At 42.3% G+C, this 23669-nt stretch overlaps 1 protein-coding gene across 4 annotated transcripts in view; it reads right to left on the bottom strand.

Annotated features, from left to right (window-relative positions):
* The window catches only part of ARID4A (AT-rich interaction domain 4A), a 50828-nt gene extending 31831 nt beyond the window's left edge, over positions 1-18997 (bottom strand). For all 4 annotated transcript variants that reach the window (XM_075427004.1, XM_075427003.1, XM_075427002.1 and 1 more), the window contains exons 1-7: positions 18908-18997; positions 18141-18212; positions 16760-16870; positions 14209-14274; positions 13171-13261; positions 641-720; positions 439-533 (exon numbers count right to left, since the gene is read on the bottom strand). In XM_075427004.1, coding sequence (XP_075283119.1) covers positions 439-533; positions 641-720; positions 13171-13261; positions 14209-14274; positions 16760-16870; positions 18141-18146 — 449 coding nt within the window. In that variant the 5' untranslated portion in view covers positions 18147-18212; positions 18908-18997. The remainder of the gene's footprint in view (positions 1-438; positions 534-640; positions 721-13170; positions 13262-14208; positions 14275-16759; positions 16871-18140; positions 18213-18907) is intronic.
* Between the last annotated feature and the right edge of the window lie 4672 nt (positions 18998-23669).

The following is a 23669-nucleotide window of genomic DNA, read 5'->3' on the forward strand; positions in this document are numbered from 1 at the left end:
ACTTAGTAGGACGAATTTTGTAGAATTTCTTTCAAGTAGTAGTATTTTACACAACAGCATCATGTTGGAAATGGAGGCATGAATCAGGATTTGATTGTGCACAGATATGAAACAGAGAGAAATGGTCTCTACCCCAGAAATTCAGAGCACGTTTTTTCCTACTTTGTGCAGTATAAAGAAGATTAAAGATCCTACATTTCCTGACACATAATATTAAAGAAGCATAAACATTCTTAACGCTACTACAAGCAAAACACCCATTAATTTCATAATACTGCTAACATATGAACACGTCTACATGAACTGAATTACTTAAGTCTCTAAGCTGTGTACACAGCTCGTGTGACAGAGCATTCAGACCATTGCAGCTTCAAAGGTAGTACTTCAGTTTTAGCAAAGGACATTAAAGGAAATCAACAGAGCACTATCAAAACTCACACAGGAAGTGAAGATCTTCTTCCTCTATTAGATTTCTTCCCAATAACTGGAGTTCCAAAGTGCTCTGGATTGGTTAGTGGCAGTTGATCAAGTGTCTACACAGTAAAAGAGGAAACAAAATTAGCTTGCAATTTCTTCTTATTATTAAAAAAAAAATAAATATAACTACTTAGTTTTTCTTGCATGTTCATCATTGTCTCACCTCACTTTCTGCGAAGTGCCTTTCTCCCTTCAAGCACAACGAAGTTCTTCTCAAGGTCCTTTCATCACCGTCATCAAAAACTAGCAAAAAGCCAAGAAAACACATTGGCACAAGATGATCAGATCTCTTTCCCAAGCTGACAATACAAGTCTACTATTTATCTCACAATACAGAATATTCTCTAAAACACAACTTCCAAGGCCTCCACAAACAAAATGGAGGGTGGTATTCAAGATCCAGTCTAGGCTGAGATAACATTTCACACACAGATTCAGAATGTAAATTAAGGCTTTTGGATGCAAGAGTCACAGTCTAATTTAGACGTCCTACTTATCAACACACTGCACATTTCAAACCTTAGCTACTGGCTGCATAGCACTTACTATTATCTAATAACCTTAGGGTTTTATTTGCTTTTGGTTTGAGGGTTGTTTTTTTTAACCCTATCAATTTATTCCTTAACTTCTGCTACCTTTTAACCCTCCCTCTTGCTACAAACAACCCCACAAAAAGACAGATGAATGGAAAGAAGAGCAACTGTGATAATTTTTTGCTACACTATCAATACTGTGCTACCAACAGACTGGGAGTACTGGAAACTTGCAACTGTAAATCTGACCAACCTACAAAGAATACTTAGTAGACATCCTGTTCCGGTAAAACTCACCTAAAAGCCACAGGGAAGGTCCATCAATTGCTATCAACACACAGCTGAAGACTAGAATGCTATAAGGCTATTGCAAGCTTCACCTGAGAAAGATCCACTCTTTAGTCAGTTTAAATAAAACCCTTCCATGAAAACTTCCTTAAAGAGAATGAAAGAAATGTCACTAGCTCCCCCTCCACCAGTTCAGCTCCCACTGTCTGAGCCATGTGAACAGCCCTTTTCAAACAGCAGAGACCAGGTGGCTGCAGTCTGGCATTCCAGTAAGGTAAAAGTTTATTTGTATGGGTCAAAGTGCAGAACACTGTACTCAAACCATTTAAAACATACTCTGCCCAGCAGCAAACTTAAAAAAAAAAAAAAAAAAAAAAAGAAGTTTCAAGAGTGTTGCGCATGTTGGTATGACAATTTTGGTATACCTCTATTAAAAAAAAATAAAAATCTCTTCAGCTAGCATGAATATCAAATATGTGTATTGTTAGCAAAAACACAGATCAGCTGCAGCAAGCAAAGCACTTATTTGCCAAATAACTAAACAGAACAGCCACATTCTCATTATCTTAGATTAAAACCACAGACTGCAATAACAACTATATAAAAAGGTATGAACACAAATTTAATTAAGCTTGATAAAATAAGCTTTAAGGTTCCCCCATCTTCAGAGTAAGGATACTGCTGTGGCATGCTCCATTACTGAATTATCTCAATAGCTTACGTTACAACACTTGTACACACAAAGCAACTAACTGTTCCACTTCCAAAACCCTAGTATTTTAAGAACAGCAGACACCCATATGCCTAATGAGCTATACTAGTTAATAATATTGTAAAAACTTTTAAAATCTAAATACCAGTAAGACCTGTCAACCCCATCATCAGTACGTTGCTCTCAAAATCTCCTGGTTTAGCTTACAGCTTGAGGAAACCACCACTGTGACACTTCGCACTGACACGGAAAACAAAGTGCAAGCTCTTCCTCTCCAGGTTACTAATTCAGCATCGGTACCCGCTGATCAGCTACGTGCAGAGCACTCAAAATAATTCAGAAGTTCAGCGTTGACACAGGTTTACATTAATAGGGAAAAAAAAAATCCATGCCACCCGTCTGAAGTTTAATTTTCGTTACTCACTCCAAAGTTGTCACTTAACAGTGACACTCCCTCCATATGCTTTGATAACAATATTTCATTAGCATATTTTTAAGTTTTATGGTGATTTGGCTGGTTAGGGGTTTTTTTGTTTTTTAAATGTTCTGTAGACCCTACAACGTGTGCCATTTCTCATTGCTCTGAAGAGACTTGGAAGTAGTTGACCACCATTATCCTCTGCCAAACGCATTCAGAACTAAAGTCAAAGGACTGATTTTTCAGAAATAATTGTTTTAGAGGACAAATGGCTGGTGATTGGCAACAGGTAACCTTACTGAAAAAAGCAAACAAAATCCGATACTTCACAGTAAATTCGAAAAAAAAGAAATCAGTCTAGTTTATCTCCAATTTTGGAAGCTTTACCTATTTAATTAAAACTAGTATAGTAGAGGAAGAAATCAAACAAACCATTCATAAACCAGACAACATACCTTTTTCATCTTACAAATATTGAGTGTTAAGCAAAACATAGTAGTAAATTACACTAAACTCTACTTAAATCAGGACACATAAGGAAATTATGACAAGTAAGAACTGTGTGAGATATTCTGCTTTCCTCAATTACAACAAATATGCAAGTTAACTTAGAACTTTGAAAGTCACATAATTAGATATTCCTGACCAATATGAGGCAATTATACATTGCAAAATGTAATTGCAATTGCAGAAGTCTCAGCTTCATAAATCTGTATGTCACTTCCATGGACAAAACAACATGGAAGAAAAAATAATTAATGCTGAATAATTAAGTTTTCCTAATCGCCCCTCAGATCCAGAGACAATGAAAGCATGAGTATGCTTTCAGAGCTTGGCAGTCATGCTTTCAGTCCTAGTCCCAGTTTCACACCTGAATGAAGACAAATCTACCCAACGCCTCAAAAGCAGCCCTCTTCCCACAAGTCTTCTCCTGCCATTTCTCTCCATTTTCTCTAGTTGAAGCTACACAGGTGGCCTGTTCTACAGAAGCTGCTTGTCCCTTGCCGTACAGGGAAAAAGTGCTAGGCAACTCTACATTCTCCGAAACTGAAACAGGTGGACTACAAAAAGGAAAACTAAAAAACCTCAAAGCCCCTTCCAAAACCCCTCTCCTGCCCCTAAAAGGAAAGCCACTCTTTCCAAAACTGTAGAGTACTTTCTTTCATATGAGAGGTAGTTATCACACGACTTCAGGAAATGAAGGTGGAGAAGCACAAATTCTCAGACCTCCTTTGTTAACTGCAGCAGGCCAAGGAATTGGCCTAAGCATGAAATAAAACTGTAGGACAATACCTCTGTTCAGGAGCCATATGAAAGTGTCCCCCCTGGGGCAAAGGAAATGCACGGCAGAGTGTAAGAGTGTGCCATTCTTTCAAAGTAATCACGTCCAGTGTGTTCCATTTTACCTTGGTAATTATCTTCCACGACTCATGTTTCCTGCCCTGTCACCCCTCATTCAGGTGAAAAGAATGGATAGAGTGAACATATCCAACCCCCGAGAGTCTCACACAAGTATATGTAAATACATAGACACACGCACAAATGACAAAACTAGAAAATGTTTTTCAAGCCTGTGGGTGGTTATGCCTAGAGACATCAGCTGCTCTGATGATCATCGTCTACATGCTGCTCTGATAATCATCGTCTACAGAAACTGCTTTTAGACAATCACAACAGAATTCTCAATAACAAAAACTAAGTGTTGTTACACAGAAGAAAATACCATAGAATTATCATTACTTACAAAGATTTTGCCTTTTTTAAATGATAAACAGAAAAGTGACAGTTACATTTTCTATCTTGATGGGGACCAGTAGGGACAGAGGCAGGACCATGAGGAGCAGAAACAGAGAGCACTAATACTTTTGGTCTTGCAAACTCATTTACTTGCTTCAGGGATAAACTAAAACTTTCTTTGACCACGTAAGAATTTTTAGATGTGTAAGAAATTGTCTGTTCATTCTACAGCGGTTTATGTTGTGGAAGTTTGCAACAGCACCTGCAGGTGACAGCACGGCTGCACAGCTCGGAGCAAGCCAGCAGCTTTGCAGAACAACAAAATATAGAATCGTTGAATGGTTTGGGTTGGATGGGACCTTACAGATCATGTATTTCTAACCCTCCCTGCTCATGTTACTGCCATCCTATGTGTGGCTTTTTGATGCTAGTCCTAGAATGTCTTTTCAATGTACAGTATCATATATTAAAGATTTCATAAACATAAGCAGTAGGGCAGATTTCACGGTTTTTGGCTATGCAATACTTTGATACTATGACAGCAGTCCTGTCAGAAGAGCTTAATACCCTCTAAGATGCAAATTTATTCCTCTTTTTAACCTCATCCAGAAGTATGACTGTTTAACTCTAGTTAAATTGCCTATTACTAACAGACAAATTAAAAACTGGTAATGTTGAATAAATTGCATTAATTACTTTATCATTCCTTAAATAGGTTATTGTTACAACTCCAAACGCAGAAATTCTAGAGGCTGTATTCCACAAGAAAGAATTTACTGAACAGTATCAGTTGTGTTAAAGAGGGAAGGAAATGGGGATGGAAGAGAGGGAGCTACCTCCCCATACACGTCAGATAGTCATCAAACGATGCATTTACAGTGCCAGAACATTTATCTTAGAAGAGGAACTGACAATCCTGTCCTTCCAAAGAAACAAACACGAAAAAGCAGAAGCCCTTTGAGGTACTACCATTGCCTAATCTTGTAGTGGGCATGTACTTGTTGGGGAACCACCATGTACCAGCTGACTACTTCAGTAAATACTTCTGGAAAAAGACTGATACATATTAGCCAGGAACCTATATACTACTATTTAAAAGACAATACAACAAAGTAGGAATGACAGAAAGAAAAGCAACGTTTCTGCTGGCCAGAGGCCTTTCTTCCAAATACACTGCTTACTGACAAACACGACAGAAGGGGAAAATGACGAACAGTGACAGAAGGGGAAAAAAGATTACAGCACAACCTGGAGAAAGTCTCTGTTATAAAGCTTGTTCTAGTCCCAAGAATGGACTTCAGTACGCTCCACACACAGCCTATTTAAACAGTGGAAACAAAATGGAAGTTTTCAGAATTTTGTTGCATCCGAATCTTGTTGATAATAACAGGAAAGAAACAGAATTGATTTTTTTTATGTTTGTGGAAGCCTAGGCAAGCCAAAGCTATGACAGAGAAAGAAAAACAAAGCTTCCCAGTGGAAATCAATGCACTTCTTCCCAAAGGTTAGAAAAAAATTCCTTCAATCAAAGGTTAATACTTCAAAAATGCATTAAACAGTGCCACTTTCAACTTGCTATTGATGTGCAGGTATCTTCCATTCCCTGTCTGTACCAGGCCTGTATATGCCGCTAACGAAAACAATACTAACTCTGTCCTCACAAAAACGCTGTTTCAACATCAGTTCTGATTTACTTACATAAGAAATATTAACAAGCCGATTGAACATGATAATTTTTAGGAACTGTGAAGAAACTTGCCACAAAATATTGCAGATCAGTTTAACTACATTTTGTTGATAGATATCCTTTAGATTTAAAAAAAAAAATAAAAAAAAAGAAGAAAAGGAGAACATAGCAGGACACCAGCGATAACCTCCTCGTAATAGTTACGATATTACTTACACACAGAGCAATCAGTGTTACCAGAACAAGGCTGTCCTGTAACAGGCAAGTGAATAGGAAAAACAACCCCCAAGGCTCCATCTGCTTGCTAACTTCAAAAAGTTATGTTACTGTTGCTGCCCAAAGGAGGAGCGGTTCTACACTGCACAGCAAGTAAACCTTTTTTCTCATTCCTCACCCCATTCGGAAACTTTTGAATCCACTGAGACAATGAAAGTACATACCAACAAGTAAAAACTGCTCCAGTGTCACTATGCACACTTGATTATTTTCACTATCCGCCTGACAAAGTAGTAATCTGTGAGCTATCAGAGATGCTATCTACGAATGCCTCAATCAACGTGGGCAAGTTTTGCAGATTTTTGTTTTTCAGCTGTGGAAACAATACAGAAAGTACCAAGAGTCACGCAGTACTTGTTGAACAACCTTGAAGACAAGGACTGTACTAACTACTGATTCATCACTGTAAGAGGGCTTAAGAGCAAGATACTACAGTGCACTGTGCTACTGGAGCGACCACAGAACTCTCTCTTTTGTTAAAAAAATCATTTCAAAATGAGCTTCAGAAGTTCCTCTACAAAAATGTATATGAAATACAGCGATTCTGCCCCTCTGCTCCGCTCTGGTGAGACCCCCTATGAGTCCTGTGTCCAGCTCTGGAGCCGCCAGCACAGCACAGACCTGGACAGGAAAGGCCCTGGCCCAGGCTGCCCAGAGAAGCTGTGGCTGCTCCCTCCCTGACAGGGTTCAAGGTCGGGTTGGACGGGGCTTTGAGCACCCTGCTCTGGTGGAAGGGGTCCCTGCCCATGGCAAGGGGGTGGGACTGTGTGATCTGTAAGGTCCCGTCCAACCCAAACCATTCAACGATTCTGTATTTTGTTTTTCTGCAAAGCTGCTGGCTTGCTCCGAGCTGTGCAGCCATGCTGTCACTTGCAGGTGCACATGTCCACAACAAAATCCGCTGTAGGATGAGCAGACAATTTCTTACACATCTAAAAACTGTTACGTGGTCAAAGAAAGTTTTAGTTTGTCCTTGAAGTGATTAAGGGGGGCGGATTGGGCTAGATGACCTTTAAAGGTCCTTTCCAACCCAAATCTATTTATGATTCTGTTCTATGATATCCCTAAAAATACTTAATTGCAACCTTTGAGTGTACTCATAGAGGACTATCACTTTACTAACAAGAAAACAGTGTCTGAAACTGCTTTTTCTGAGATGTTACAGTAATCTTAGTATTGTTGCATATAAAGAGATTAAAGGAAAAAAATCTGCCTCCTTGCTTTCCCTACAATATTGCTTGTACTCAATTTTTTATTTTTTTAGCACTCAGTCCACATTGTAGCAAGAGTGGGTTTATAACCACAGGCTCTACCCAGCAGAGTTGTAACAAGGTCCAGCTAATACACGTTTTCACTATCGCATCTGCTCCTGTATCTGCACATTGCCTAAACACACAGAAGTACAAAATGTGGTGCTATTCTTTTTTTCTAGATTCTCCAGAAAGCAACCAACTCGGCTACTGCACAGTTGCTGTGTACCAGAGGTGCACTTAAACAACAACACATCCCATGTAAGGGCTCCAAGCAAATACAGGGTTTCCTAAAAACCCACCCAAGCAACATTTTGAAGATGAAAGAACAAACTTCTGGTGAGTCAGGGTGGTACAGAGCACCAGTGAAGAGGGGCAACTGGACAGTCTGTCTGCCACACTTGTGGTTTTGGCTTCTCAGATGACACATGCACAGCCAGAAGATGAAGTGATGCTTCTGGGATGTGGAACTCAACCGGATGCTGGGAAGAACTGGTCAAACCAGCCACACAAACGTGACTAGCGCCTTGCACACACTACAAAATGTGTGCTGTTCAAGTTCTAAAAAGACAAACTGACAAGCCTCCGGCATGGACGAAATCAGCTCACTGTGATGGCCCTGATAGCTTTTGTCGCCCTTCATGCAGGCGTAAGACACGTTAGAAGCTTAAAATTGTGGCAGAGCCAGGACCAAGTCAATTTTTCCTGTTAGCACAGATATCTCCAAAGAGCATCAGAAAACTTTTTTTAAAATAGGAAAGTGTGATTAAAAATAGCTCCTGTTACCAACCCTGCCCCTCAAAGTCCTAAGACATCTCTGTTAGTTCATCTTCTGCTCAACATTCTCACAATTATGAACAGGAATTGTCAAACCCCACGCAACAGGAACAAGGACTACAACCCGATACTTAATACCTTTTGTTTCTGTCCCTTGCCCTCCTAAATGCGGTACGGCAGAGCGATGCAGCTGGTGGCTGAGACTACACTTCTTTTCCAGAACAACTCCAGCGGACTGCCCAAAACTTCACTTGCACAAGACCAAGCATTCAACATCCAGCTCCTCCCAGCACATACTCATGCAGCATTCCCTGCAAACTGCCACCGTGACTACTCGGGAGAAGGAACTACCATCACATGAGGCTGGTGCAGAGGTATGGGGCTCACAGAGGTGTCTCAGAAGTGGTGTCTGGCTCACAGCAGAGCCAAAATTGGGCCATGTTGATGTACAACACGGTACTAGAGCCGTAAAGGAAAAACTCTACTGGCTTTGCAGACTCATGCAGGGTTGAAAAGAACGAGGAGAAAAGAAAAAAAATTCTTTACTATTTATGTTAGAATATTCTGCCATTTCATGGTAACTTTTAAAAGGAGAAAAAAGACTGTCTTCTCTTATGTGAAAGGACTAGATGAAGCCTCAAAGCCATAATCCTCAAAAAATAAAAATTTATACTCCCTTTCACTCTTTTCGAGTATATAATGCCCTACTGTTGACAGCAAGGTCTGCTAGAAACTGCATATGCCTCTCACTGTTTTGGGTTTTTTCTTCCTATTTCCTACTCATTTCAGAGGAAAAATTACTGGAAGTTAATACCTGTTTTCTCTTTCTCTCTAGGAAAACTTTTCCATTATTTTATCTAGCAAAATACAAGGCACAAGGCTCAACGTATTTTTCTCTTTTGTTTAAAGTTGTACATACGATTAAATTGCATACATTTAACAAGAGATCTAAGCACATACAGATTATTGACCTGAGTTTTGTCAAGAGAGAGATGACGCTTTCATTTTGATGGAGAAATAAAAATGGCCATTCTAACATCAACTGTTTGGATGCTTGCTCAACTGAAATACTGTTTCTCACTTTTATATAGACATTACATTGCTTCTAGTTCTGCACAGAAGTGATAAAAAAGTGTTTCCTTAAAGAACATATACATAAGGATTTCTGTTTTCTAAAATTCTGTTAATATTTGTAAGATTCCAGAGAATTTGAAAGAAGGAGAATACAACTATGCACTTTGTAAGGTGTGGCCTGGGTTTTGTTTTGGATTTTTAGTCACCTCAGACATTATTTCAGTATCGACCTGAAGCATTTTACAAGTTTACAGAGAATAAGGCAGATGGTACGCTAAGCAAGCCATAATTCAGACAAGGCTCAGCTGCAAGTGGATCTCATAGACCATTCTGGTGATATGCAATTATCACCTAGCAATACATTCAGCACTTCAAAAGCATCAATGCAGCACTTCAAAATTTATAAATTAATTTTAAACAAGTTCATTTTAAAGAATAAAACATTCAGCTGAGCCATTTATTAGCCAAAGAACTTAAACAGCTATCACGGTCATCTCACCTTACATGCAATTAGGCAGATGAGAGGGCTAACCCGTGCAATGGCATTTTACAGACATTGTTAAACTTTCACTCCAAAGAGTTTTTGTTTCTTCCCCTACTTATACTGAAAAGCTGAATTTCAAAGGCGATTTCAAAAGTATTTCCAAATCACAGCTGAAAATTTCAGTATGACTAAATGGCTACACTAACATCATTATTATGTAAAAATAGGTGAAAAAGTGACTCCATGGCAGCTACAATGAATTATTTTTTATTTTGGGTACATGAACACCAGTAACAGACAGGAGATACTGCTAAAGTAGATTAACTGATCATCTTTGTGGCTCTTCCATTATGTTGGCGGCAAAGTAGCCTGCTACAGCAAATTCAGCACAGAATTTCTACTGGTTCACCTTACTGAACAAAGCAAAGTTGTTTCAACTGCCTTTTTTTCTTCTTTAGATAACTATCTGAAATAGAGAACCTGAATTGCAAAGGTGAACTTCTTTACTTCTCACTAGACATGCATGCAGTTTGTTTTGGTGCATTTTTTAGATACTTGACTGAATACTTCAAAAATGTTTGTTGGCATGTATTACTGGTTTCCCTATCCATATCAGTCTACTTTTAGATCACTGAGAAACAGATGCTACATAAAACAGAAAATAAATCATAGAGGAAAAGCACGTACTACTGAAACACAAGCCTCCCCTCGTGCTTTCCATCTCAAGCCTGATCACATTCAGGCAGACACTGTAGAAACTTGAAGGCTCTTTACCCCACTTCCCTCCCAGCTCTCTACCTTTGATGGAACCAGTCAGTAAGACTGTCAAGTAGCAGGGCCCACCCTCTCTTAAAAAGGAACCAGTTCAACTCTGCTTCACAGCAATATGAACATGCACCTAATATCTACCCAAAACTTTCTACAAAGATACAATGGAAGCAGCAGGCCAAAGATAAGGCTTATTTTTCACACCTCCGTGTTTCTGTACCCAACCTGGCGCATTTCCCCAATTTTAAAAGCAAAATAACCATTTTTTCAAAGACACATACTTCATGATCTGATTACTTTGGTCAATGTTACCAGTGCTTTCAACACCAATAAGCATGCCACGACATAGAACTCACAAAAACGTCCATAAGATCTAAATACAATTCCAGCGTGTTACAATTGTACTGCCATAGTCACAGGTATACGTACTCTATCTGCCACATTACAGTACTGCATGTTAACTTGCCATACGACTACTTAAATCCCCCACGCTCCAAATTATCACAAAATCCTAGCAGTCTTAATACATTTGCATATGGAAAACATCCAAGTTTATGCTCTCTATTCTGCCTATCCAGAAATATTTATTCGGGAAAGAAAAATACAATAATAAACTAATCCATTAGTTCAAGTTTCTGAGGAAATGCACTTTAATAAATGTACAAAGTAAAAATCATGGCATGCATGATTTATCCATTACGTTACTGTGCAGAGTTCAACAACTTGTTAAATCTAAACAACAATCCACTAATACACGGCAGAGCATGTATGCACAGTTCATATTATCTGCTCATCAAGTGAAGATGTTTGGCAGAAGCGTATTGCTCAAAAGAAAAAAAAGAAAAAAAGGTAAGAAAACGGACAAAACTCACCCCCAAAACAGGGGATTTAAAGTTCACCCGTCAAATGCAAAGCAAACAAATTTTTCTCTTCATATCAATTAATATCTCAAAGCCTTTTTTAATCACTCAAGCAGGAATATGTAGGGTTGGTTTACTGATGTAAGTCTTCTGGTGCACATTCAAACAGAATTAGCTAAAAATGCTACTTTAAAGCTAAAATAAGTAAGAGTTTCAAAATGGAAACACCAGTTCATAAACCACGAACTTCTTAGTGCAAGACTATGTTTCTTATCTGTACCAGAATGGTGAACGCCTAAGTCAATATAACGCAAAGCTGAAGGTCCAGTGTTCTTCGCTAAGTATGTCACTTCACAGTACCACACCAGTAGACTTCAAACATTCTGCACTCCAAAATAATCCAGCCTTTCCTTTCTGGCCTGACATTCACTACAGTTTTACACCTAAATCTACAATTTTACAGCAATGTTATAATCTTGAAGAAAAATGCAAAGAGCAGTGAACTTTGTCAACTGGCTTACAACTAAAGCATGCAGTAACAATCGTCATAAAGTGATAAAACCTTCCCAATTAATTGCAGTGAGGGCCTTATCCTGATCCCACCAAAGACTATATAACCTCACCTATTACAATGGAAAAGCTGGATTACTCTGAACATCATCTTTCTATATCTTGAAAGAAGGGGTTAATAAACCAAAACAATTGACACCTCGTGTGATACAGGACTCCTCCAAAGAGGATGGAAGAATATGAAGTAAAGTTGAATATGTTCACCACACAAGGCAGCTAGTAAGAAACTAACAGTTAAAATTCGCGAGCATCAATCTCAAAAGCAACGCAGAAAAGTAGCACGTACAGGACAATTAAGAGGAGCACGTTCCCTCCATGCTACTATTAGTGAATGTAATACTCCATTGCTGTAAAAAAGTTGTGCAAAAAAAGAAAGGTGCTTGCAAAGCTCTTTGATTCAAATACTGTGGGTTTTTATTAGCTTATCTAGAATTACTTGCATGTTCCTGGGTTTTGTCATTCTACTGTTAAAGCTGTTTCAGAAAAATCTAGAGATCAGAACAAGCAATTCCAATTATTCAAAATAAAGACATCTATCTTGCAATGAATTCTTGTTCAACACTGAAATTTCGCTGACGCTGCATTCTGAGGTTTGCATTTCAACAACTGAAAAGAGCGTGAGCCTCCAACATGACAAGCAAAGTAGTTTTCTATTTCACTTTAGACATAATCATTATTTGAAAGTTATTTTAAAGAAAACACTTATTCATGTTATAAATGAACACCCCTCTTTTCTTTCTAAGATGCGATGTATCGATTCTTTTTATTTTAAAAATAAATCCTTTCTTCTATTGTTACATAGAAACGCGACCCTCAACTCTACACAAAACAGAGGAATGACTTCAGAACGCACAGTGCTACTACCAATGTTTTTCTTGTGTACAAGACAGCGTTTAGTGAAAGAAGGTTTGCAGTTCAGTCATTCATTGCATGCCACAAGTTTTCAGTTAGAAGTACAAGTTTTAGGTCTTAAAATCTGCCAAATTCATTCTGAATTCCAGTGAGTGAAACTGCCAACAGTATACATAAGTTGTACCAAACAAAATTTGATTGTTCAGCCTTGCAATTACCTTTGCAACAGCCTGCCTGAACGTCAAATAATTCTTATCCTGAAAAGGAAACATACCGCGAAGACTTAAAGTCCCCTCCAGTATCTCAGAACTTACAATACAGGATATAATTACTTATGTTATTACCTTCAATTAGAAATACACTGTTCAAGCATGAGAGACCATAAGTGCAAGCATGTGGCTACTCACCTACAGTATACCAGCTAGCGTCTGTCAACTTGCTGATAACAGCTTCTTGAAAGGATCCATCGGGCATTTTGGTTTCAACCATCGCACCAACCTGCAAAAAGGAGTACCTCGAGGTCACATGCAATCCCAGACCCATGTAAAGCAGAAAAACACATGTCCACATTCATTCTTCCAGCAAGCCACAATTCTTTTTTTAAAGGCTCATTTTAGCTAAATGTTACTTTGTAAAATTTAGTTACTTAGCTGGTAAGAACAAAGGTCCTTAAGCATGAAGGCCGAACTGCAAGTAGACAGTAAAACAGCAAGAAACTCAGAACTTGTAGCTTCAGCATGACTTGCATCATTGCAAGAAATAACAGAAAGTTAATTGGAAATAAATATTCAAAGTAATTATTACTTTATTACTGATGTGCATGCAATGACTACTATCTCTTATACTTTAAACACTGTTATATTGTCAGCTAAATCAGAATTTCAGTAGCGGCCTGAAATACGCATTGGTGTTCTCGCAGTAGCCACAGAGAAAAGACAAATACAAAAAAGATGATCATCTCTAAAGACCTCCATTCGTATTCAGTATTTTACAATGCAGCAATGTATTTTAGCAGACAACTGTTACATACAGAAATACAAAACCACACATATTTTTATATAAAATACATCAACTATTTCAAAATGCGGTCAGAGCAACTGTATTTACTGTTGTCTAACAGGCTTGAACTTAGCTTCGCAATCAAGTTTTCCATTACTCATAAGAAGTTTCAAAGTTTCATTACTTCTAAGAAGATAAAAAAATCACTGTGCATGCAAAACTGTTTGTGTATGAAGTATATCACATGGAGAAGCATAAACAGCCTCCAAAAACTACAAGAGTTAAGACTAATTACTCAGAATTAATCTGATCTAAAGCAGTAAGTCTCCCCTCCTGTTGATTTACATTCTGTAGAACAGGTACTCACATAAACAGCATCAAAATTTACAATTTTGCAAATCAATTATGTGTGTACAAAAAAAAAAAAAAGCATGCAATACACATACTCTTAGAGGTCCTTTCACTTGGTCATCCTGCACTAACTGAGCCGAGTTATCCCCCTTCAGGATCACCTGAAAGATATTCATAAACATTTACATATATAACTTATTTTTAATAGCATACAAAAAGCATACGAAACTGTATTTATAATAATTACACTTTGGAAAATAAGATCTTCATCAGTCAAATGGACTCCAACACTACTGAATACAAAACACTGGACGTGGATGATTTCACTCACAGGAAGCCCCAAGTATCACCTTCAGTATTTAACCCGAAATGTCCTAATTAAAGAACAGGGCAAATCAAACATCAGCCATTCCACGGCAAAGAAAATACGCTTTAACGTGAGTTTGGATATTGGTGCAATCCAGGACACACCTGGACCTGAGCTTCCAGATCCAAAGATTAAGCAGGCTTTTTCTGTCTCTATACTTAACTGTAGCACTTTGTTAACAAAACATTGAATACTAAACTACAATCAAACCAAAAATCTCTCTTTATTAAATATGTATCAAAAAATCACCAAACCGACCGCAATACCACCATTTCTGCTACCTCGAGCAAGAGAAAGTTTTTACGGTAAAGGTGTGAATCACTGCAAGTGTGATGAAAATGAGGATCTGTTACCGTGTAAGCAAACTATGCTCCTCCCTTTACAATTCTATGTTTGAGAAGGCAACACTGACAAGACAGAGTGAACGTAAGCCCACGCAATTTGAATCCCTGAGTTTGCAGAGACTTGGTTTAGAAAAATAAAAGATGAGTATTTAGAGGTCAACACTATTAACTATTTCACTGCCATTTCTTAAAAAAAACAAAAAACAAACCACCTATGGTGTTTAAACTAAAAAAAATTAAAAAAAAAATAAAAAAACAAAATTCCTATTTCTTTTCAGGAATCAAAAGTTCCAGGAGCTTCCTTTCTACCTACAAAGACATCCAGTTTTCCAGCTCCCTCAATCATCCCCCAGCCATTACCTACACTGTGGCTGCATTTATAAATGCAACACCAGTTGCATGCTAACATAACACTGGTATTAACACACATTCAGGTTAATAACGCAGTTCATGCAACTTTTATTTAAAATTTTGTATCGACATCAAGATAAATACAGGTTGTCCTGCTACTCAGGAAAAGATTACTGGACTTTTTGGACTCTCTGCACTCTTGGCAAGCATGCAGGGGTGTGCCTACATGCTCTTAATTACAATATCAGGCTTAGCTTGTTAAAACTTCAATTGTGATAGTATAATTGAGATACTGTGACAGGAATTTCCACCAAGTCAAAGTAGCCTCAGATACCTCCAAATCTTATCCTGCAGTAATAAAGCATAAGATTCTAAAGAGAAGAAGAAACTCACACCTATTAACAGCCTAAATACTCCATCAGACCAAAGATGCAGATACAGCACCGAGGATGGCAGACCAGGAAGGGCAGCATGCTACAGAGCTTCTCGGTAACACAGATTTCAATGAACATCACAAATTTCTAAAACTACTCATTAAGAACAGGGGAAAAGACTCCACGATCTGGATTTTTTTTTCTGATCATGAAAAGCACTCTGATAAAGTGATATGATCTATATATGTAACTGAAGAGGCTGCCAGCTCGTTCTACTTGATCTCAGCATTAAGCATACAAAAACTTAGATGCGTAGTTACAAAAAGAAGCTCCCATCTCTATCTGTTAGGGGGGTTGGGGTCACTAATGCCTTATTTACATATCCTGGACAGCAGACAAGAAAGTAGGAAGTAGGAAGGTTTTGACAAGACAAAGCAGAGGAACAATCTCTGTATTTACTTTGAGTTCTTAACTTTTATTTCACTATGTTTTCTTCTTGTTATCCCATACTAGCATTAACGACAGTACTGCAACACTGAAATAAAGACTTTCTTTTTTGGTTGTTTTGGCATAAGACCTGTGAATGTGAATTAATATTACGTTCCAGGACTATGCACGCGTAGAAACTCGGCTACTGCCAAAGCACGCTGTTCTACACGCAGCAGCAAGGTGCTCAAAACTTAACAAATGTCGTCCTGGAGATTTCTGAAATCCAGTCTAAGAAACTAATTATTGCCATCTTCTTTGCTCATATGTTGATTTATTTTGGCATTGCCTCTTAAGTTCTGAGCTATAAAACTGAGAATGTCAGCTGGAATGAAATGGAACTTTTGCTTCTGAAGAGTTTGCTCTTATTCCTTATTAGTCATGTAAAGCCATAATCCTCTACTTGTGACATCGAAACTGACTGTTGTAAAACTGATGCATTCACAAGGAGAAGACAACCATGATCAGGAAAGAAGTAGCAAGAACAGGTAATCTGAAAGCTCATTCTTCTTCCAGCATCCTCCTGAAAAAATAAGAAAACTTCCACTCCTCCACAAAAAGAAGAAAAAAACAAACAAAAACCACCCCAAACCCAACACCAAAATGTAAAAAAGCCCATTTTGTTGTGGGACAACGAACATCTAACCTTCAGGACAAGGATCTTCTCTGAAAGCCCTTTCAACACAATGCTTTAATAAAACCAGCAACAACCACAGCATACTACCTTGACTTTCACAAGCCTTTTCACTGTCTTAATCTTTGCCTCACAGAAGGCACCGCGGTACTTGGCACTGACATCGGTTCCCACTGTCAGGTAGGCAGGCTCATCTGCTGCCTATTAAGAAACAAAACATAAGAGCAAAGTTTAGTTCTTCTTGTTTATTTTTTACTGCTACATCATTACATATTTAATTTCACACCTAAACTTTTAGACCTGTTAACTTTTAAGTGATAAACGATGTCTGTACTCGGAATTGCAGACTGTTCTTTAAAAGGAAAAAAAAAAAAAGCAGCCAAACAACAAGTTACAGGAAGTTTTGTTTTACCAGTGACATTGATCCCCCCCCAATTTTGTCAGCCTCATTACTCTCCCAGAAATATCTTTCAGGGTATTGAACTGATATTTGGAACACCTCCTTATAAAAGGGGGAATAACATACAGGAGTGGCTACTAATTCAAGTCATTTCTATACAGCATACAAAAGGAAAGTATTTCAACTGTCAAAAAGGCAGTATGAAAGGCAGCTGTACTTTTTTTCAGTTATAAGCAAACCAAGGACACATTATTTTAAACATCTGAGACTGCTATCATCCCAATACTTACAATTAAGTCTATAACACTCTATCTATAGGATTTTTTTTCCTTCTGACTGAAAGGGGACCTCTAGAGAAATCTGCTGTAATCATTCAAACAGCTGTTAACTAGGATTTTTCTCTCCTAAAATGCCCTTATCAAAGCTTAACTGCTGATGCATTTTCAGAGAGCGAAATATTTCTCATCATGTTTTCCTTAGCCTGTACTTTATTACTCCACATTTGGCTTTACCGTGCATGTAGCGACTGATAAGCAAGGACAAAATTACCGCGCTGAACACTCCACATTTCACTTTACCGTGCTTGTCGCGACTGACAGACAAGGACAAAAATACCAGGCTGAAAATGTCTATCAAGTCAGGAAACCAGCACGGAGTATTAAAATAACTGGGTTTTACCGGGTTTGGTGGTTGTTTTTTTGTAAATTGTCATTATTTCTTCAACTCTGAAGGCAAAAGAAAAAAAAAAAGTTTTTTTTCCTCCCTTTCATGAATTCTACTGCAATTTGCTGAGCCTTTGTACTGGAAAAAAAACCCCGGCAGCGGCTCAGGCGGGACAAAAGCCGCGGTTTTGCAAACTTGCGTGAGCAGCTGCCGATGCAGGAAGCGCTGGGCGACAGTGGCCCGAAGGACGACGACAACTCCAAGGCGCCCCGGATTTCCAGGCTCCCGCTGCCGGGCGGAGAGAGCCGGGCCCGCCCGCCCCGGGGAGCCGGACCGGGCCCGAGACCGGCGGCGGAAAACGAACTCGCCCCGGGGAGGGCGGGGGAGCCGCTCCCCGGCCCAGCCTACCTTCATCTTCGGAGGTTACGTGAGGGCTTCCAGCTCCGAGGCTTCTCCTCCCGGCGAGCACACGGGAAAGCACTGCGGAACGAGAAGCGGGGGCGGGGTGAGCGTGGGTCTCCTCCGCGGGGGCCCCGCCGCCCGCCCCGGCCCCGGCCCCGCCGCTTCCCGCCCGCCGGCCCCTCGGTGTGTCACGTCGCCATTGCTCCCTGCTCGCCTCGGGGCCGAGGGCCCGGGGGTGCGCGCCGAAACCCCGCCGCCCCGCACAGGCAGCTCCGCGCCGGGAGGGACGGAGGGGGTGGAAGCGGGAGGGGGGAGCCAGCCGCCGCCGCCGCTGCCGCCGCCTTCCCCGCCCCTCGCAACTTTCCGCGGCCCGCGGACGGACGCGCCTCCGCCGAGCCCCTCCTCGCCGGCCCCCTCAGCCGCCGGCCGGGCGGACTTCTCGCTCCCGGCCCGGGGCAGGGGGGGAGGGGGCCGTCGGAGCGGAGGGGGGGCGCCGCGCGGCTGAGGGGGCTGAGGGCGGAGGGAGGGCCGGAGCGGGCGGGCGGTCCCCGCCGCCAAGGGACGGGGCAGCCGCGGGGAGGGGGACCCGGGGGGAGTTCGGCGGGGAAGGGAGTCCCCGTCCCCGCTCCCTCACGGGCTGGAAGGGCGCGCTGCTGCGGGCAGGCGGGGAGGAGGGGGGGGGGAAGGGGGAGCTGCCGCCGCCGCTCTGCGCTCCCTCCCCCGGGACGGCGGCAGAGTTGGCGGCTACCGAGCCGCCCTCGTCGCCTTCCTACCTGGAAACTCGGAGCGAAGCGGGCAGCCCCCGCGCTGCCCTGCCCGGCCCTGCCGCGCTGCCCGGCGCCGCGGCCCCCTCCCAGACGACGACAGCCCCGCGAGCGGCGGCTGAGCGCGGCCCCGCTCCGCCCCCTCCCGCCCGGGCTCGCAGCGCCCCAGCAGCGCCGAGCCCAATAACAAGCTGTTGAGCAGAATCGGTCCTGCCCCAGCTCCCATTGGCCCCCTCCTGACGCCCCGGGGGCCCTGCCCCGTCCGGATTGGGCGCCGCGGACAAGGGCCGCCATTGGTCACAGGGGCGACGGGCAGAGGGCATTGGCCAGATGTCGACGCAGGTAGCGCCACGGAGACTTTTGATTGGCGCTGCGGTCGATTGGTGGAGGTTGAAGTGAAGTCAGCGTACCCCCGCGGCTGATTGGTAGGAGCCGGATCCGGATGTAGGTATGAGCGCGGTGATTGGCCACGATCGGGGGGACAGGAAGAAGAACGGCGCGATTTGATTGGCGCGGGCCATCTGTTGGAGACGCGGTGGGGCGGGGACGAGAGGGAGGGAGAGGGGAGGAGACGGCGTCCTGCGGCGGCGGCGGCCGGGAGTCGGCAGCGCGCATGCGCCGCGGTCAGCTTCCCGGCGCCATTTTGTGTGCGGCTCTTTCCCATTTTAGGCCGCGGGAGGAAGGGAACGGGAGTGGCCAGCGCCTCTCCCGCCGGGGGGTGGGGGAGAGCTGCGGGCAGCGGGCTCGGCGCGGAGCCTCCTCCCGTGCCCCGCCCTGGCTGGGGGAGGCGGCCGCGTCGCTCCCGCTCAGCGGCGATGGCGCAGGAGCCGGGCCCGGCCGGACCCGGAAGTGAAGCGGCGGCCATGGCGGGGCGGCGGCGCCGCCTCTGGCGGCGCCCGGCGGGAGGGCGCGGAGGAGCCGCCGGTGAGGGGCCCGGTGAGGCACGGACCCGCCGCGCCCCGCTGCTCTCCCCGCGGAGCCCGCTGGCGCGGAGGGCTGAGACGCCGCCGGGGCTGCAGGTAGGGGCTGCAGGCGCCGCCCGTGCCGCGCTCCCCTCACGCCGGGGCGGGCGGCCGCGCGTCCCCCGCCGTTACCCGTCCCCGGGGAGGGGGACGGGACCGGCTCTCGCCGCCTGGTCGCCGCTGCTCGTGGTGCCAGCTGTTGTGGCGCGGCCGCCGGGCCTCCCGCTGCGGTCGGCTCCCAATCGGGGAGGGGCGGCGGGGGGGGGGGTTGGGGGTTGCAGCCTGACCAGACAGGGTGTCCGCGGCGACCCTGTGCGTGGGCGCTGCTGGACGGCAGCTACTAACTGAAGCCTGCAATAAACTATATATATAGATATACACTTTTTTTTTTTTAACGTGAGTTTCACATTTTGGCTTCCTGCGTAGGATTTGCTCCGTGGTTAAATGCAGCGCGGATCCGCTATTTTTCCACAAGGTAATGAGCTCGCCCTCGGCTGCGAGACGTACCCGAGCTTTATCCGACGCAGCCGCGGAGGGACCCGTCAGCACAGTTCAGCGATCCGTTGTGCTAATTTGTCAGAAATGGGTGGTTAGTTTAGCTGTAGTTTCCATGTAAGTTCTGCTCTTTTAGTTTTGTATTTTTTTTAATTAAATCTGGTGCTTTGGCAAGCAGCAGGCAAAAGGACAGTTCTCTGAGGAGTTTTACGAGCGGTGGTGGACGATATAGATAGCTCTGAAGGTGTCGTAAGGCCTCATGCACACGAGGCACGTGTAGAGTTAGCTGTGTGAGGTGTCTAACGTGGGGAAGAGTCGCTTTAGAGTTCGGGTGTTTGGATCTGGGTTGTAAATATAAAGATGCTAGAAGATTTATACGAAATATGTAAAGGTTCGAGGTGTTTCTTTTAGTGCTGAGGAACTTCAGTTCGGTGCTATAGTTCCACTTTGTGCAGTGGATAAACGAAAGAGCAGATTACTGTTTAGAATATGTTAGATCTAACCCAAATGTTAACAAAACTTCAAAAATTCGCTTGGAATGTGAACTTCCCGTCTCTCTGTGGAATGTATTGGCCAAATCATGACTTAGATTGTGAGCTTTTTTTGAGGCATGGCTTGTATCTCTGTACTAAGTATAGTACCATTCAATAAATAAGTTTGTAAAAAAACTAATCAGTCTTGTTTCTGATTTCTAGCGGAAAAAATCCTGTCCACCTGGATGTATCTGTTACAGCCGGCGTGCTTAGGAAGTTCGTGGCACATCACCCATCTAGCTATCGTGAGCAACAGGACTCTTGTATACAGTCAGTTAGCGGGAGAGGTGACTTGTTCTTTTATGGTATTTAAAGCAACCTAAGAATGTCTAGCTCGGCAGCTAACAAAGAGCGTAAACATTCTCATGCAGCTTCGGGATGATGTCTGGTGTAATGGAATGAAAAAGCTGTGCTTTTGGCAAGCGGGTGGAAGGGTCTAATTTTGGTTTAAAGTAACTTTTCATTGGAATATGAACTTCAGGACTCTGAGTTAGGCTATGATACTGAAATTTTACATTCTAAATGCACGTTGGTGTTAACTAGCCCTGAGACTTCAATGCAGCTTGGCTGTATGGGGTCCTCGCAGCTGTGCCCCGTCCCTCAGCGTGATCCCTTATAGGGAAATGGTTGAAATGAGTGGAGGCGATGAGCAGCGGAATTCTGTGCTGTGAACCACTCTGTTACCTTTACAAAGTCAACACTTTGGAAGCTCTACATGAGACAATCCTAGTAAGTCCATTTAGTATCTAATCTCTCTGTAAATATACATGCTATAAAGTAAAAAACATTGTAACATCACTGTTCAAAGGAGCAGTACTTGTATTATGTGTACTTTGTTAGTACTAAAGGTCTCATAGATGCAGTACAGGAGATTCACCTGGGGATATGCATTTTGGTCTTAGCTTGTGCAAACTGGTGCAAGGCTTCTTCATTTGAAAACTTAAAAGCATCAAGGTGCTGCAAGCATGACACTAGTCTTTGATCATGTGTAATTCTAGAGCTTAGGTGATGTCTGCAAGTAAAAATGTATTTTAAAATGTCTTCTGTCTATTAGTCACACAGTGTACAGAAATTTTGCCCAAAGTCTTCCATATACGTGGCACTCTTACAGCATTCTTTATAAGAATAGCAGGATAAGTAGCAACCAGATACGTTCAGCAGTTCTATCATTTGGCTTCCTTCAGAAGAGAGATTTCTGGGACAAATAAGATGATGTAATTCTGTTCTGTATTCACATATCGCTTTGACGTACTGCGTTTACAGGCAGATAAAAGAACTTGGAATGCACACACCATTATAGCCAAACTATTTTAGAAATATTAGAAATACTGATTCTTTTTCCAACACTGAGCTGCTTTGTGTGTAATGAAATACTATGCTACTTTGTCAGACTGCAGATGTTCAGGAGACTTGTAGCTGCTTTTATTTAAGTGTTTAGTTCTCCTTTTTTTAAATGCTATTCCCCTTGGTGTTTCTATTCTGTAAGTAAGCAGGCAGCATTTTTCCAGTGGTGGTTGAGCAAGCATCTGCCTTGCGGTCCAGAACCTCTGTCTGTGTGGAACTGCTGTATTTCTGTACATATGAAGGTCAGATGTATGCTTCCCATAGAGCTTTGTTACCTGAGGGATCGTGAGCTGCTCAGACAAGAGTGTGTGAAGTTGTGAAGTACTTAGTGTGCAGGTATAAAGAAAATAACCCACTAAACATGAAGTTGGCAACAGAGAAGTTCAGTCAGTAATAGCTGGTTTATGAAAATGAAAGGTCAAACCTTTCCTAGTCATGGAGAAAAATGTGTTTTACTGTCAACTATCAGCAAGAAGTTCCTTAATATTTATTATTGTGTGTGAGAGAGAGAAAAAAAAAAAAGACCCCAAACAAAGCCACCTGGTAATGCTAAACACTTACCTACAGTTTGCCCAGCTCTGCCATGTTCCTGTCCCCATATTCAGGAAAATGGATATTTAGTTATTCAGACATGACTGTGCATGCTGTTTCTCATCATTTCATTGTGAGCGTTGCTGCTGGAGAAGATGCAAAGTTTAGCAAACGTTAGGAAGCCTGAATTAGTGTGTTATATCCACTGAAGCTGAGTAGTGATGTCTTGAATCTGGTGTGGGTGTGTTTTGCAGCAGTGCAGTATCTCTTCTGGATATGAATAACGTTAAAAATATTTACAACACTTGTGTGTGAGAGAAATCTGGTAATTGAGTTTCCTGTCAGTTCTGCAGCTAAGAGTAATACTCGCTTTGTAGTTGCTTTTTCCAGTAACACGAGTAAAATGATGTTATGTGCTCAGCTTGTCAAAGTAGAGTAGCTCTTGCTAGCGGATTCAGAGATCTCCTGGGAGAAGTAGTGCCATTTTTACTGAAAAAACTATGTCCAGACTTTGTTACGCTTTGTGGCTGCAGTTGTTAACCACAGTCCTGTGTGTTACAAAACGTGTGCAGAGATCGGTGATGCATTACCTGATCTGTGGTATTTGCAGCCTAGCACCAAGGGAAGAGGTTGAGTTCTCAGCTGACGTAACTGCTGCTTTCACCCTAGCCTGGTAGCTGTGTGGGGGTGTCTTGGCGTGCATCGTGCAATCTCTTAATTCCAGACTTAAAATGTTCCTTTTTTTGAGACTGATTTGGTAAACTTGTGTTTGGACAGAATAAGAGCTGTGTTGTATGAGACTATTTTTATTCTTTCTGGCATGTAATTTTCTATTATGATCGCTAACGTATTTGTATCAAATGTTAACATTAGCTAATTTAGTAATTGTGGAAGAACGGTGCCCAT

The sequence above is a fragment of the Opisthocomus hoazin genome, chromosome 7 (genome assembly GCF_030867145.1).
Source record: "Opisthocomus hoazin isolate bOpiHoa1 chromosome 7, bOpiHoa1.hap1, whole genome shotgun sequence".
In the NCBI taxonomy this organism is placed as follows: Eukaryota; Metazoa; Chordata; class Aves; order Opisthocomiformes; family Opisthocomidae; genus Opisthocomus; species Opisthocomus hoazin.